General features: G+C 32.6%; 1 protein-coding gene across 1 annotated transcript in view; it reads left to right on the forward strand.

Annotated features, from left to right (window-relative positions):
- Positions 1-14,425, forward strand: part of LOC149065463 (voltage-dependent calcium channel type A subunit alpha-1-like) — a 426,448-nt gene that overhangs the window by 41,071 nt on the left and 370,952 nt on the right. The window contains exon 3 of the mRNA XM_089253992.1: positions 12,846-12,946. Within this exon, the coding sequence (XP_089110118.1) occupies positions 12,846-12,946 (101 nt within the window). The remainder of the gene's footprint in view (positions 1-12,845; positions 12,947-14,425) is intronic.

Genomic DNA, 14,425 nt, shown 5'->3' on the forward strand with positions numbered 1-14,425 from the left:
TACCCAAAATCTTCTACCATATATCTTATCTTGTATCTTTTGAAATTAAATTATTATACTCATGAAAAAAAAAATTGAAGATTTCTATGACCAACCATTAAAAACAAAAAAACATTCAGATTTACTGATTCCTTAGACTAGAAAAAAATATATGCAGTATTTACTATAAAAAAATACTCTAAAGAGATGGAATTACAATAAGTGCAATTTATATAAGTTTTTATGTACTTTCACATTAAATATGTACACATTGAAGTCCTGTGTGAATGTGCATATTCACATTGAAGTCCACCAAAAGCACCAGATCTCAAAATATAGTTGGTATATTTTGAGGTAATAAACTAGTGAAAATATTATATTTACATACTCACAGGAACACTTGAATTCAGTGTGCATAATAAATATGCACATCAAGTTTATTTAATTCAATTCTTCATTCTTTATGGCCACAGAATGGAATTACTTTTGAAATGTCTATTGTAATATTAGTATGCATTTGAATATATGGTAGACTCTCATTAATTTGGCATATATCAGAACAATGATAGATAACTGACATCACTAGATTGCTATAAGGTCATCGGAAAAAACCTATTTAAATAATATAAACTTCTGAGCACCAACATGCAGTGACATTTTTTCCTCTTGCTCACTCTCATTAAAAGAGCCTGTCTGAAAATGCCAGAATATTGGCTGGACTAGCACACTGCTGCATTATAGAGAGCCTCATTGCAATTTTCATTATGTTCACAAAAAGAGTTTGTCAGTTATTAAAAAAAAACAAAGCTATTGACATTGTGAAAGACAAAAAAGTGAATAATTTGACAAAAAAAATGAGAATTTGCTTCTTTTTCCTGCTGATATCACCCATGCATTTTGCTGGCTGGGTGGTTGCTGTTGTTGGAGTTTTTTGGTGATGCTTTTTATATTTGAAATAATCTAATAATCTTTATTGTTTAGGGCCAATTGCCCCATTACAAGCAAAGAAGATGAACAGTTAAATTTTTGTTTTATATAAAATACATGAATGGAAAAAAAAAAAATATATATATATATATATATATATAAATATACACACACACAAAGAGGGAGTAAAAACGAAAAAAAAAGAATAAATAAATAAAAATAATAATAAACACAGGTGAGAAGCATGCACGGTTACACATTCGACTAAATTAAAAGAAATATATACATGTATATTAAAGATTAAAAGGAGAAAAAAAAATACACAAGTCAGAACTGGAAAGTTGTGCACATAAATGAACACACACAGGGCCGCAACCAGAGGGAACAGGTGGGCCTCATGCCCTAGACTGGAGGGGGTGCAGAATTTATTCTCAGATCTCTCCTTCAATACTACATGGGGGCGCCAAAGTGTGCACCTGCCCCGGGTGACCAAGAAAGCTTTTTATATTTGTCTTAATATACAATGTGTCCCATAAATTTGTAAATATTTTAAAAATTCATGAAAATTGAAAGGATCAGTATATTTGAATGTAGTTTGTGAAAGAGTTTTTCCTCACATATTTTATCGGTAGAGGGCGCTGCACGAAAGTGCGGCGTGAGTGATTGAAACTGAACCTTTATTCAATCTCTTCTGTTTCCGAAACATTCATAAAGCTTTGGTGAGCGATTCGTGGCTGAGGTAAAACACAACTTCACCATTAGTACTTTATCCATCAATGCCAACATCACAATGAAAACCTTATGTAAGCACCAGTGACAAGAAAATTCATAAATGAGCTGTTAATTGTACACCATGCATTTTATGGGACTCTAATTTGCTTATTTTCAGTGGTTTGCTTTTGTGCAGCACCCCTCTATGGACATAAATTTAAAATATTTTTTTTTATTCACTAAAATAACCCCACCCTCTTCATGAAAATAACTTTTTCGCAAACTGCATTCAAATATATATACACCAATTCCTTCAATTTTTATGCATTTTTAAACTATCTATGATTTATACTATTTATAGTATACCCTGTATATACAGTCAGCCTCTTATAACAAATAAAAAAAAATACAACATATAATATATTTTCCCATTTTTAATCAAATTTTCTCATGCCCCTTGGATTTAGTATTGCTTTTCTATTTCATTTTTATTACTTATAAGTAATAACTGTTTTGGGTAGGTACATGTATAATGAAATTTTAAACTGATTTTCAATCAAACATTTATTTTTTTCATAAACTCTTTCCAATCTTGCAACAAAATATCTTTTTATCTGCAAACACCTTTGGGGGCAATGCATTGTTATAATTGGTAATGTTTTTTCTTCCTTCCTGGAAGACACCAGCTCAGTTTTGGCTTTGCTAATCTTGCAGGTCTGACTTTATATTGAAATACCAACATGGACCAGCATTTTGGTACCCCTGTTATTATTCTATCATAGTAATTTGTCTTTCCAGGGATAAAAAAGATTTTGTGTGAAAAGACAAACTGCTATAATTAATATTTGTTAGACAAGAAGAGATCCTGAAAAATCCCTAATTTGCCTTTCAATAGGTAGTAGGCACCTTAAAATAGTTCCTTTTTTGTTAAATATTTTTCATAAAGTAAAAGAAATTATATATAAAACTTTTAAGATAAATGAAGAAAAACTGGTGATGTAGGATCTAATTTCATCTTTATGAGAAAATATTTTATAAATGTACCCTGGTGTTTAAAATTACGAATTTTCACATTTTGTCAATTTTCTGATAAAATTTGGCATTTATACCCTGGATGGTTCTCGTAGCTGGGATTGCTGTCCCAAGATCCTCCCAGACATGTTCAGTTAGGTTTAGGTTGGGAATTCTGACTGGTCAGTTCGTCCAGCAAATATCCTCACCTTCAAAATATTCATTGATCAGATGAGCCCTATGTGAACTAGCATTTTTTCCATAAAAATTAACCAAATCCATAGAAATAAACTTGTGCCCCTGAAAAAGTCGAACATAATGCAGTGAGATCTTATCCCTATACCTCCTAGCAGTTGAGGAGTCTCTGTCAAACATATGGAGAGGTTTAGCTTGGTGCAGACCACATAAGACTTCAGTGGGGTAATGTTCTCTTCACAGAATAGTCGGATTCAGCTTGGACATTGAATTTCAATGTAAACTTTAGAGAAACTATGACCAGTACCTTTTCTCCAACATCAGAGAGGGATGGCTATGGCAGCAGAGATGTCATGATCTGAGCATACATCATGTTGGATGTCAGCACACCTCTCCATGTGTTTGACAGAGGCTCCCCAACTGCTTAGAGGTATAGAGATGAGACTTCACAATCCTATGTTTGATTTTTCAGGGGCATAGGTTCATTTTCATGAACAACTTGTTCACATAGAGCTTATCTAATTCATGATTATCTTGAAAGAGAGGATATTAGTCAGATGTATTAATTATTGCATTAGTAGAAGTGACTGCCACATGGTCTACTTAACTACTTTGTTTCTAGCATGGCATTGCTCTGTAATACTCCTAATACTGTGAGAGGGTACCATACCCATATTAAAGTCATTTTATGTTCAATCTTGCAACATGGGTTTTAGATATTCCAACTCTGATGAATTTTACTGTGGACCATGAATGCATACTGACTGTTGTATAGTATAAAATTTTTCTTTTATATGCCTGTGTATCAATGCCAAATTTCATTAAAATATGCTCACTAGTTTTTCGGAAATTTGATTAAAATTTGCAAATCCTCTTCATTTTAAATATCACACATTCCTTCAAAAAAAATCATAGCTTCTTGAACGCTTTTAAAACATCTTCAAATTTTTTCTGCTTTTCTTTTAGCACATTTTTTTTCAAAAACATTGTTCCAAGAACTTTTAATCATCAATAATAGTATGATTTGAACTGAATGGTAAATACTGGTCAATGAGATGTCTGTGTTTAATTGAATATAGACAATACATCACATACAAGATTCATCGAAAGACTGGTTATTTGTGGAGATGAAGATTACAAGGAAGAAAATTCATCACTGCCGCCACGGGGACTCGAACCCCGGTCTCTCGCTTGCCGGACGAGTGCTCTACCATCTAAGCTATGGAAGCAGATAGAATATTTCAACCTTGGAGCGTATATATATGTTGAAAGGCACCGTACATGGACGGCGTCAACAATCAACTAATAGCTCGTGAATTCACAAAACTCGAAACTCAGTCACGAAGACTCCACTTGTCTCCACAGTCTTTCGATGAATCTTGTATTGACAAGTGGAGAGGATGTTTCTATATGAGTACATCACATGCTATGTTTATGGTGAAGCCTCAGCACATGCCTTTTGTGTTCTATATTGCATATGGTAATCTAGTATTACATGATGTCTTGAATTTATAAAAGCTTTAAAGCACTCTTTGTTTGAATGCGCAGTAAAAGGTATTGGTACAAATGAACAACCATCAAATAAAAGAATTGTAAAATACACAGTTTTAAATAACTGTTTTTATTTTTATTTTATTACTGTATTATTTTTAATAAATATATTGTGTTTAAATCTTATTTTTACTTTTATAGTGGAAATTTTGCTTAGTGGATGACATGGTTATTGGATCGAGTTTAACTTCCCATTTAGCATTTTCTGAAAATGTTTGAGCATTATGCTAACTGCAAAATCTTTCTGTAGCCATAATTTTAAGTCAAGTTTTTGTCATCAAATTAAGAAGAGTCAAACCAATTTTACTCAGTTATTTCCCAAACATGGATTTTAATTAAACAGAATCAAAGCAGTTGTAGAATTTTTCTATGCAGCTGAAATATGAGTAACAAATTTGTCTCACTATTAAGTAATTTAATTTCTGGAAGAGTAAATATAAACCTTTTCCCAATAGTGCTCAGAAGTCACTGGCATAAAAAAATACAGAATTTTCAAGTATTTTGACACACTAGGGGTTTCCATCTTAAGAGTAAAAGTATAATCACTATCATGTTAACGTGAGATCCCACTTGGGCTGGTTACCAAATCTTAACTCCCGGTTGCTCAGTGGGGAAAAAATGTGTCTGTACAAGTCAAACCTCAGGGTCAAAATAAAGCTGAGAGCCTGCGTGTAAGTCTAATGCAACGTTTTGATTGGTTGCTTGGGAAATTGAGCTATTTGATTGGTCTATGTTAATTTTTTTTTAATTTCTGCTCATAATAAACCTAAGCCGTAGTGATGCAATCAGTGATCTTCATTTATTATTTTTTACTGATATATTTTTGAAAGCCTTCCATGTGCTTCATAGAAGTCTAAATTAGCCATTGACTTTATATTTAAAAAAACTCTTTCTTTGTGAAATCTGTGGCCCTCTTGCCAGCAGTGAGAGTCATTAATAGATTTCCTCATTCTTGATTCTTAACACAAAGAGCATACTTATTATGCTTATTTAATCTTGTTTTTATGGATCTCCTTTCCAGTCCTATGTAACCCATAGGGCAATCATCACATGGAAAGTAATATGTGCCCCATTGTTTATTCTTTGGTATGGCATCTTAATCTTAAGGCGGGCTTGAAACATAAGTTTTATTAGGTACATCTGTAGTTGTTAAGTTAAACTTTTGAGAATGTTTGGTCTTCAGTAAACTGAGTGCAAACCGATCAGTGAGACTATTAGATTATAGGGTATAATCCAGCAGAACATTAAAGAGTACAAGTTTAGACGACAAGCAGGTAAGAAATGCATCAAGAAACCAAACAATGGAGACAAACCAAACTTGTTGGAGATGACTCCTCCAATATGTCATCCTGCATATAAGGTATTATATAGACATCTTTAAAGCATGTAATATAGAAGTTTAAATATGCTGAGCCAAATGCTCAATGACTTCATTGCAACAGAAAAATACTAAATCTAACCTCGTGTCTATCCACAGTGGTACTTTGCTGCATGTTGCAATATACAGCATACAGCCACTGTGCTACCATGTGGGCATTGTATTGGACTCTCATCACAAGGATGCAGGTTCGAACCCAGTTGGCAGCACAGTGGATGTGAACTGAAGCTGGTTTTCTATGGTTCTCCAACTTGGAGGCACGAATGCAAGCAACTCTCCCATTTGAAAAAGTTTTTCCTCAGAGAGCAGGCAGGCATTTGACATGATACTTACATTACATGAAAATTCAAGCATTTGCCATCTTCATTTGCCACTAACACAACACATTCCAACATGCACTGATTCATTAGAAATTCCACAGAGGAATGTGTACAATGTGCATGTACAGTTAATTACTTAATTAGTAGTAGCATATCCCCCTTTCAGACTTGAGCATTCATTTTTTTGGAATTTTCAAAAAACTTTTTGCATTTTTGATACTCAAAAATGTATTTAAAAACATAAATGTCACCAAATACTTTTCTTTTAATTTTTTTTCAAATTTTCAAAATTTTTATTTTTTTTGTGAAGAAATAATTCCCTTTGTTCAATTTTTTTTTTCAACCAAGATATGATGCAAGGTGTATTCATCTTTACATACAATTTTTTCCAGAATTTTATTGCTAAATTTTGTGTAATGAATCACACTTGCCCTGGAAAGTCATCTTAAAACCCCCTGAAAGTTCAACTTCAGGTGCTGCCCACTGATGAAAGCCTCTAAAGTTCACCATATTTCTAACTCAAAACTTACATAATCCTTTAAGTCAGGACTTGACTCCCTGAGGTCAAAAGAAAAAATTATACAGGGAGAAAAGAAACCCACACATTTGTGGTACCAGGGTCTGAAATAAAATACTTCAGTCACAGACTTATTCCTGGCATTTTACATTTGCTTGGCCACCCCTCAGTCTCTAACCTGTTTCTGGCTATGGTTTTTCTTTGGAATCTGCAGTGCCCAAGAAAATTCTTCAAGCTTTTCCTAACTTGAAAAAATTCTGTATATTCCTATTTCGATGACACATGGTTCAAAGATATTCAAAATATCTTGTTGATATGTCAGCATCAGTGAAAGCACCCTTGTACAGTCGGCCCTCTGTATTTGCGGTTCCGTATTCACAGTCGTTTTTTCGTTTTTGAGAAAATACTGTTCCTGAATTTTTTTTCCTGGTATGGGAACAAAATATGAATTGTGTGTGTTAATGATAGCTCTCCAGGCTTTTCTAGCGTTTCTGAAAATTTTTCTGAAAGACAAAAGAAAGTGAAAACTTTGCAAGATCATTCCAGCATATTGACTATGTACAGCAAAACGAAGTCAATTACTGCGATTTCACATCATTAAGACATCAAGGAATCTACCATTCAGATATCAGGATGCGTCTTATAACATAACATATTATCCAGCTGCTTGATCAGGATATGGTGTGAGCATTTAAGGCTCACTATACGTGTTGCTCAATAACATGATAATTGTGCAGCTAATCAAAGAATATTAAATGTTTGAAATTATAAACTAGTTACACCATCGCTAATGTCATTTCTGTCACAGCTGTAGCCATGGTAGCTATAAAGAAGGAAACAATGAATGGGTACCCTTCAGAACCCCTGAGTACCCTTCGGAGGGACCCACTTTGTTCAGCGATTATCATTGGAATTGTTGCAAATACGTACTACTATTTTTTCCTATTTTTTTTTAACCATTAAATTTTTTATTTATTTTTTTCCTGTTCCCTTGGCTTTCGTGGCCGGAGCTTTTTCCAGTGCAACCACGCCCTCTGGGTCACTGAACTAAACTTGCAAATGAAATAGAGCCTGTTCTTAATCAGTTTATTGAATACAATTCAATCTGAAACCAAAACCATACAGTCATGAAGAAGATCAAGTTCACTATGAGCAACTTAGCAGATGGGTTTCACAAGCTTAAATATGTTATTAAAAAAATAACATATGGCAATATCAATTCTTTACATGTAGATGTAGAATACTGATTCTTCTTGGTAGATGAAGCCTTAATCTCTTAATCTTATTTGTCGATGTACTCCAACATATTTAATAAAATTAAAAAGAAATGACAATAAGATATTACAATTTACTTTCAGAAATCATTGCAGAGAATCAACCCTCCCTGCCACCTCCGATTCTTCTTTGCCCTGCTCTCTTCAATTTTTATGATTTGGGTTATTCACAGATTTTCCGTATTCGCAGGGAACTCTCAAAATGTAACCCCGCAAATACTGAGGACTAACTGTATAGGGTTACCAGATTCAGAAACTGGGAAAGAAGGATGCTCGAATGCGCTTACCCTTAGAAAGGTCATTTTCCCCAATTTTAACAGCAGATGGCACCACTAAACTAACAAAGAATTGCTACTATTATTATTATTAAATTGCTAAAATCCACTATACTAACAAAAAATCGCTGCGGCAATAATTTTTCTAAACTAATATAGAACCATTAAAGAAAAACAAATACCGATCCATTTTTTTCACTTATAATGAATTGTTCATACAGGCCGCTCAGTTTTATTACTTTGCCTGGAGCAACGTGAAAAGTTTTCATTCTCTACCCTTAGAAGGTTTTTATTCCTTTTGAGAGCGTTGCTTTTCTGCCAGAGACGACTTCACCATAGGAACCAGCAATGAGTGTGTGTTTGCATCCTATTTTCTTTATTTCTGTCTAGAAGTGGTAATACCTGAACTCTCTCTCCACTTCAGTATATGGTATTACCTATTGGTGAGCAAACAATGGTATTCTTAAAATGAATGTTGTGGTTTTGTTCATCCAGAGCTTTTTTTGAGACTGTCTTTTTCATATTATCCTGAAGCAAGCTAAGCCGTGATAAAAATATGTAGCATCTGATGCACTGCTTGGAGGCATCTTGGTTTCTTGTATTCTGGGAATTTTGATGGTGATTGTTCAAAGCATGAAAAAACCAGAGATATATATGTTTCACAGTGAAAATTATTTTACCCAGGAAAAAAACAAAAATTATCTCAGAAACCTGAAAAGGAAGACAAAAGGGCAAATTTTGTAAAACGTTGGAAGACACTTGAAATGACACCAAAAAGGAGGACATCTTGTAGCCTTACCCTTATGGAGAATTCCTCAATAAGGCTTTTGGTTTTCAGTTTCTTGCTGCTTTTTCCCACCTGTTATATTGTCCAAATTTGTGTTCTTTAATGTTCTCCTACACGATTCTACTGTGAAATGAAGAAAACTTTCAATAGGTTTTGAACCATGCTGATGACATTGTGATAAAAAAAAGTGTATAGCCATTAAATTATTAAGCAAATTATTAAATTAAATTATCAAGTAAATGTGCTTTTATATTGAGTCACTGTATTTTGTTTATATTAGGTATCCATTTTTTTTATGGGAATCTTTTTTCACCCACCTCATTGGGCATTTTGCCTGTTGAGGCTTTTGTGTTTGCATTTGTATTTGATTTTGTAGAATTTATTTAACTGCAACCATAACCGTGAATGCCTAAGTATTGCAGTTTCTAGGGGCTCATTTAAAGAAAAAGTAATTTTATGACCACTTTGTATATAGGAATGTAGAATGTTAATCTAGTAGCCTGGCAACTCAGACAACATTTGACAAAATTTAATTCCATGCACATGTATTATGGGCTTCAACCTTGTGCATGTGCATCATTTCCCGAATCACTGATCTGCTGATACAGTGACCCTACTGGTAAATTAGGTTTATGTGAACTTTTTCCCTTAACTTTTCATAAGACACTGCTTTAATTGATTTCTCTTATTATTACTGTTACTTATACTTCAATTTTTTTAGTTTTTCATACCTATGTTTATCATATTCTATGATTCTAAAATGAGAGCACCCTGTGGCAAAAGCTGATTGGCCCTATCTATAATAGATGGTGCCACTACACTCACAACTGATTTTTCAGTACTACTTTCCAAGACCAGGATATACAAATGTTTTTGCATCTGATCACCAAATCAATCACATGGCCTTGCCTTACTTTGCTCTTGTAGCTGCATCAAGCGCTATGAGCGGGGGGGGGGGGGAATATTCAGAGAGTTGAGTAGTTTTTGGTGGACAGATAAATTTTTTCCCTTTACTTGTTTTGAGCCTAGAAATTTTAACAATTCAGTTTTGCTTTGCTTACCATCGTTTTTTCAGAGATACCTTTTATTTTTATACGTTTTATGTAGTTTTCAACCACTTCAAGAACCTTAATGTTAAGCTCTGCCTTTAGATATGTTTTTAAAGATGTTTTGAAAGAAGGGAATGTTAAAGGAGCATTAATAGTTCATTATTGTAATATTTCACATTCTGTATCATTAAATCCTTCCCAAATAAAGGGACTTAAAACCCATTAATGTAAAAAGTCAGTTTCCTTGTGTATGATCTTAGCTGTTGCAGAGAAAATGGTGAAGTTTTCAAAATGGGTGTTGTAGTTTTCTTCGTTCAATACAATGTTTCTGACTGCTGATTTTTCATACTAGTATGGAGTGGGATTGTACTGTTATACTGCTTTGATTGATAACCACTGCCCTGCCTGAAAAGAACACCTGGACTTCAAAAATATTTATGAAAATATTTCTGTGAATCAATTCCCAAACGTACAAGGCAAATTAAAATTAGAATTGATGTTTTAATATTCACTAAACACCAATAACATTGATATCCAAATTTAACAAACCATTGATAAAATCAGCTAAAATTAATATTATATCAGGCATTATGTGTCAATATAACTTGAAATCTTTAGTAATAACTAGATTAAACTGAATTTATATTAATAAATATTTACTGTTCCAGAGGTAACTTGAGTTCGCCCATGATGCTTCTTTCCAAAGGATGTCCTTTCACTCTGATGTTATACATGCTTTAGTTTAACCAGACATACCTTTTCATTATTTTGTTTTTAGCTTCATTTTTATTTTTGGGGGTTTTCAAAATAAGAGGAATTCCCTTTCTCTGCACTGTTAGATTTTTCCGGCATTTTAAAGCAAAATTTTGCTCTTTCAGGATGATAAATCTAACGGCCGAAGAAAGTGAAAATTTAGATTTACGCATGCTTCGATCCTTCCGAGTATTACGTCCACTGAAACTTGTGTCTCGAACACCAAGTAAGTTAAGATTAGGACCACTACCGGAGACAAATCTCCACTCATATCCCTCAATCATTGTAGACTGGCCCTTCACTAAGCCTCTCCTTCTGAAATCAGTACTATCTTTTATTCTGTAGCTCACAAACACTTTAGAAGAAGTCTTCCTGAGCATACACTCCTTTTCATGTATTGTTGCAGTATGATTAGACAATATTCTGAAGTAGCACCTTCTAGAACCAGTAGACTGATTGTGTAGTTTATAGAATTGAGTCAATGTGTAGCAGTGCATTCCGCATAGCACAATGTCCTTACGTATCACTATATTTAAAGACATGAGTGACAATGTTTCTAAATAGAGATACAACAATTTAAATATTAATGAAAGTGTATGAACATTTCTGATTTGTTTTCTTTTTCTCCCATTATAATGATAACTTTGTTAAGTCTGATTTCCACGTAAAAGTTTTTCTCAAGTAAGATGCACCAAGGTGATTAATCAAAAGTTTTATACGTGGCATAAACTTTCGTCATGTTATTTGAAAGAGCACAAAAAAGTTCATTTTTTTTCTGAAGGTGATGTTCACCAACATGGTTTAAACTATAGTCACAATTTTTGGATAGGAGATCAACATGGATTATTTGAATTTAGGTTTTTAACCAATTCATGTCAATCTCTTATCTAAAAACTGTGACTATAGACAATCTAAAACCATGTCTGGGAATACAACCCTAAGAGGATTACACAACAATGAAAACATATGAAATATGTGATTGAATCATTTGGTATCCATTATGTGATTTATTAGTTTACTCATTCTCATTTTCACCTTGTAAATATACACTGGTAAAATCACATCACATACCAAATAATTAATTTACCTTGTATCACATGTTTTCATTGTTGTATCGCTTCTTTTAAAAAAAGTAAGTTTAATACAAAATTTAGTTTCTTTTCCAAAATGAAAGTGCTTTATAGAGATTCTTTGGTGTTTGTCTCATGAAGTTATATAGTATGCTTTATTTTGATCTATTATAAACTACTGCTGATTTTTGGACTGTTTAAATTGTCTGTAAGTGATATAGCTTTTTGGAAATTGGAATTTTTTTTAGAATCAAACATTAATTCTTACATTCTTCAAAACTTCTATTTCCAAACAATGAAACCATTTAAATGTATGGATGTCAAACTATTCTTTCTTCTTGAGAAAATGTCAACAATTTACATAAATTTGTTACTCGTTTTCTCACTTAAGCTGATAATCACATATGTCTGAATACTTGAATGTAGTATACAGAAAGCCCTACTTCTTTTTTTCATTCCATAAGTTACACCATCTCCAAAATAACTTCTCAGCTTTCAGGGACTTTATATTTTAATTAGAATATGTTTAATTTTTACTGTATTTTTTTTTTTTTGTGCTGTTGACAATATGTCTCACAAATTTCATTACTTTCCCATTATCTATCTATATATATATTATATATATATATATATTTATTTATTTATTTATTTATTTATTTATTTATTTATATATTTAATTGTTCAGTGCTAGAAAAATTTAAAATATAATGGAAGATGAAATTTTTAAATATTTTTCTGAGTTATATATAATCATTTTCCATTTTTGGCAATAAAAATAAATCTTAAACTATATTGTGTATTTGCTATTACATATTTTATTTTTTATGATTTTGCATGTAAAAAATGCAGGTTGTCTTGCTGTAGTCATTTTGGTGAAACTAATACCCAGTGCTTGTGAAGCACTTTAACCTGATGATATAGTCTGTAGCACTGTCCAAAAGTGTGGATTGTAGTATCCGATAGTGACTTGAATGACCCAGATTTGATAGATATTGCATTTGTGATTCCCTTAGTGTAGTATAGTGTAGATATCCTCCCCTCTTTCCAGGTTTATTACATTCATTGTACCCCAAGACATAGATGTAGACTTGAGAACTTTACGAGCTATTAGAGTACTAAGGCCTTTGAAGTTGGTGTCTGGCATACCAAGTAAGTCTTTTTTCCAGACTTCATAAAAATGTGCAGATGTGCTCCAGTTCAGTTGCACTGTGTATGCATATTGGATTTTAGAAATATGTCAAATAGCTTTTTTTGATAGAAAAATAATATTTTTATTCAAATATTTAAGAAACTGTATATAGAATTGGATTGATTTTTTTTTTGACGCAAGTACAGACTAAGTCAAACTGCGTCAAAACAAATGACAAAAACTGAGTATACTTATCTGGTTTTCTTTTATCTCCTTTGAAAGATAATGAATATATCATTTTTAATGATGTAAATTTAGTTGACAAAGAAACTCTTATATTTACACAGTGCACCTTCAATATAAAAACAAAAATTAAAAAATTCTGTGATGAATAAATTTATATGCATACTATTAAAATGTATTTCCCTTAAACAAATAGCATTTTGCCATTCAAGTTAGTACAGGTAAGCATGGCTAATTTGAACTTGGTTAATTCTAATTTAAGGAAATTTCCTTGAGTTTCTTGTTCAGCTTAATGTGTTGAAATTACCTATTTAATTTGATTTTTTATTCATAGTGTTTTGGATAATTCAAAGTCTTATTTAGATATGTCATTTTTGAAAGTTCTCTTTTCTCAAAATTCCTGACTATTTTTTAGTCATCCTTTTCTTTATTCCTTGGTTTACTGATCTTTTCTTGAATGTAATATGTAGCCAACATTCAAAACTTTACAATAAAAAAAATCTTAATTTTGGCTCAGTAATCTTAATTTTTTGCTTAGTAAGAAGCAATGCTTTTGTTATCAGTCCCGCATGCACACTGGTTTTTGTCTTTCTGTGGGAAGCTGGAGTTTTATTGGACCTTGAGTGACTTTTTAGCACCTGTCAATGTAAGATGTAAATGTTATTACTAAGGAAATACAAAAAAAAATTGTGTGTGTAGCAATAAACTTCTCCATAGAAGGAATGTAAAAAAAAATTGTTCTGAAAAAAAAAGTTCTGAAATCCCAGCTTATATTCCGGTAAAATTTGTTCAAGTTTTATGTCTCTCTTGCATTATTGTTTGTTTATTTTAGAATATCAATTGCAACATTTTCCACCATGTCCAAAAGAGGTCCATACGCTTGTTCATCGCTAGAAAATAAAATTTTGGTACGACTTACGAATGCCGTCATTAGTGAAGAAGTAGAGAATGAAGTCACATATATATATATAATGAATATTCTTATGAAGAGGAGGATAAAAATGAATCTAAGAAAGCAACAGAGGTCCCTATTCCAACACTTGCACAGTCTGTGGAATCTTTAAAAAAAATTCTCATCACCTCTTCACCTAAATCTGAATTTAGGATAACTATGCTTTTACTAAAAAATTGAAACTCCGGTAGCTTTATAATTTACTGAATATTATCACTTACCACAGTTGCATCAGAGCCAGGGGTGCTGTGGGTGCTTGAGCATGCACTGTAATTTATGGCATAGGTCTGAGCACCCACAGAAT

The sequence above is a fragment of the Pholcus phalangioides genome, unplaced genomic scaffold, assembly GCF_987345545.1.
Source record: "Pholcus phalangioides strain wild (caught in Gottingen) unplaced genomic scaffold, Ppha-v1.0 ptg000039l_1, whole genome shotgun sequence".
Lineage (NCBI taxonomy): Eukaryota > Metazoa > Arthropoda > Arachnida > Araneae > Pholcidae > Pholcus > Pholcus phalangioides.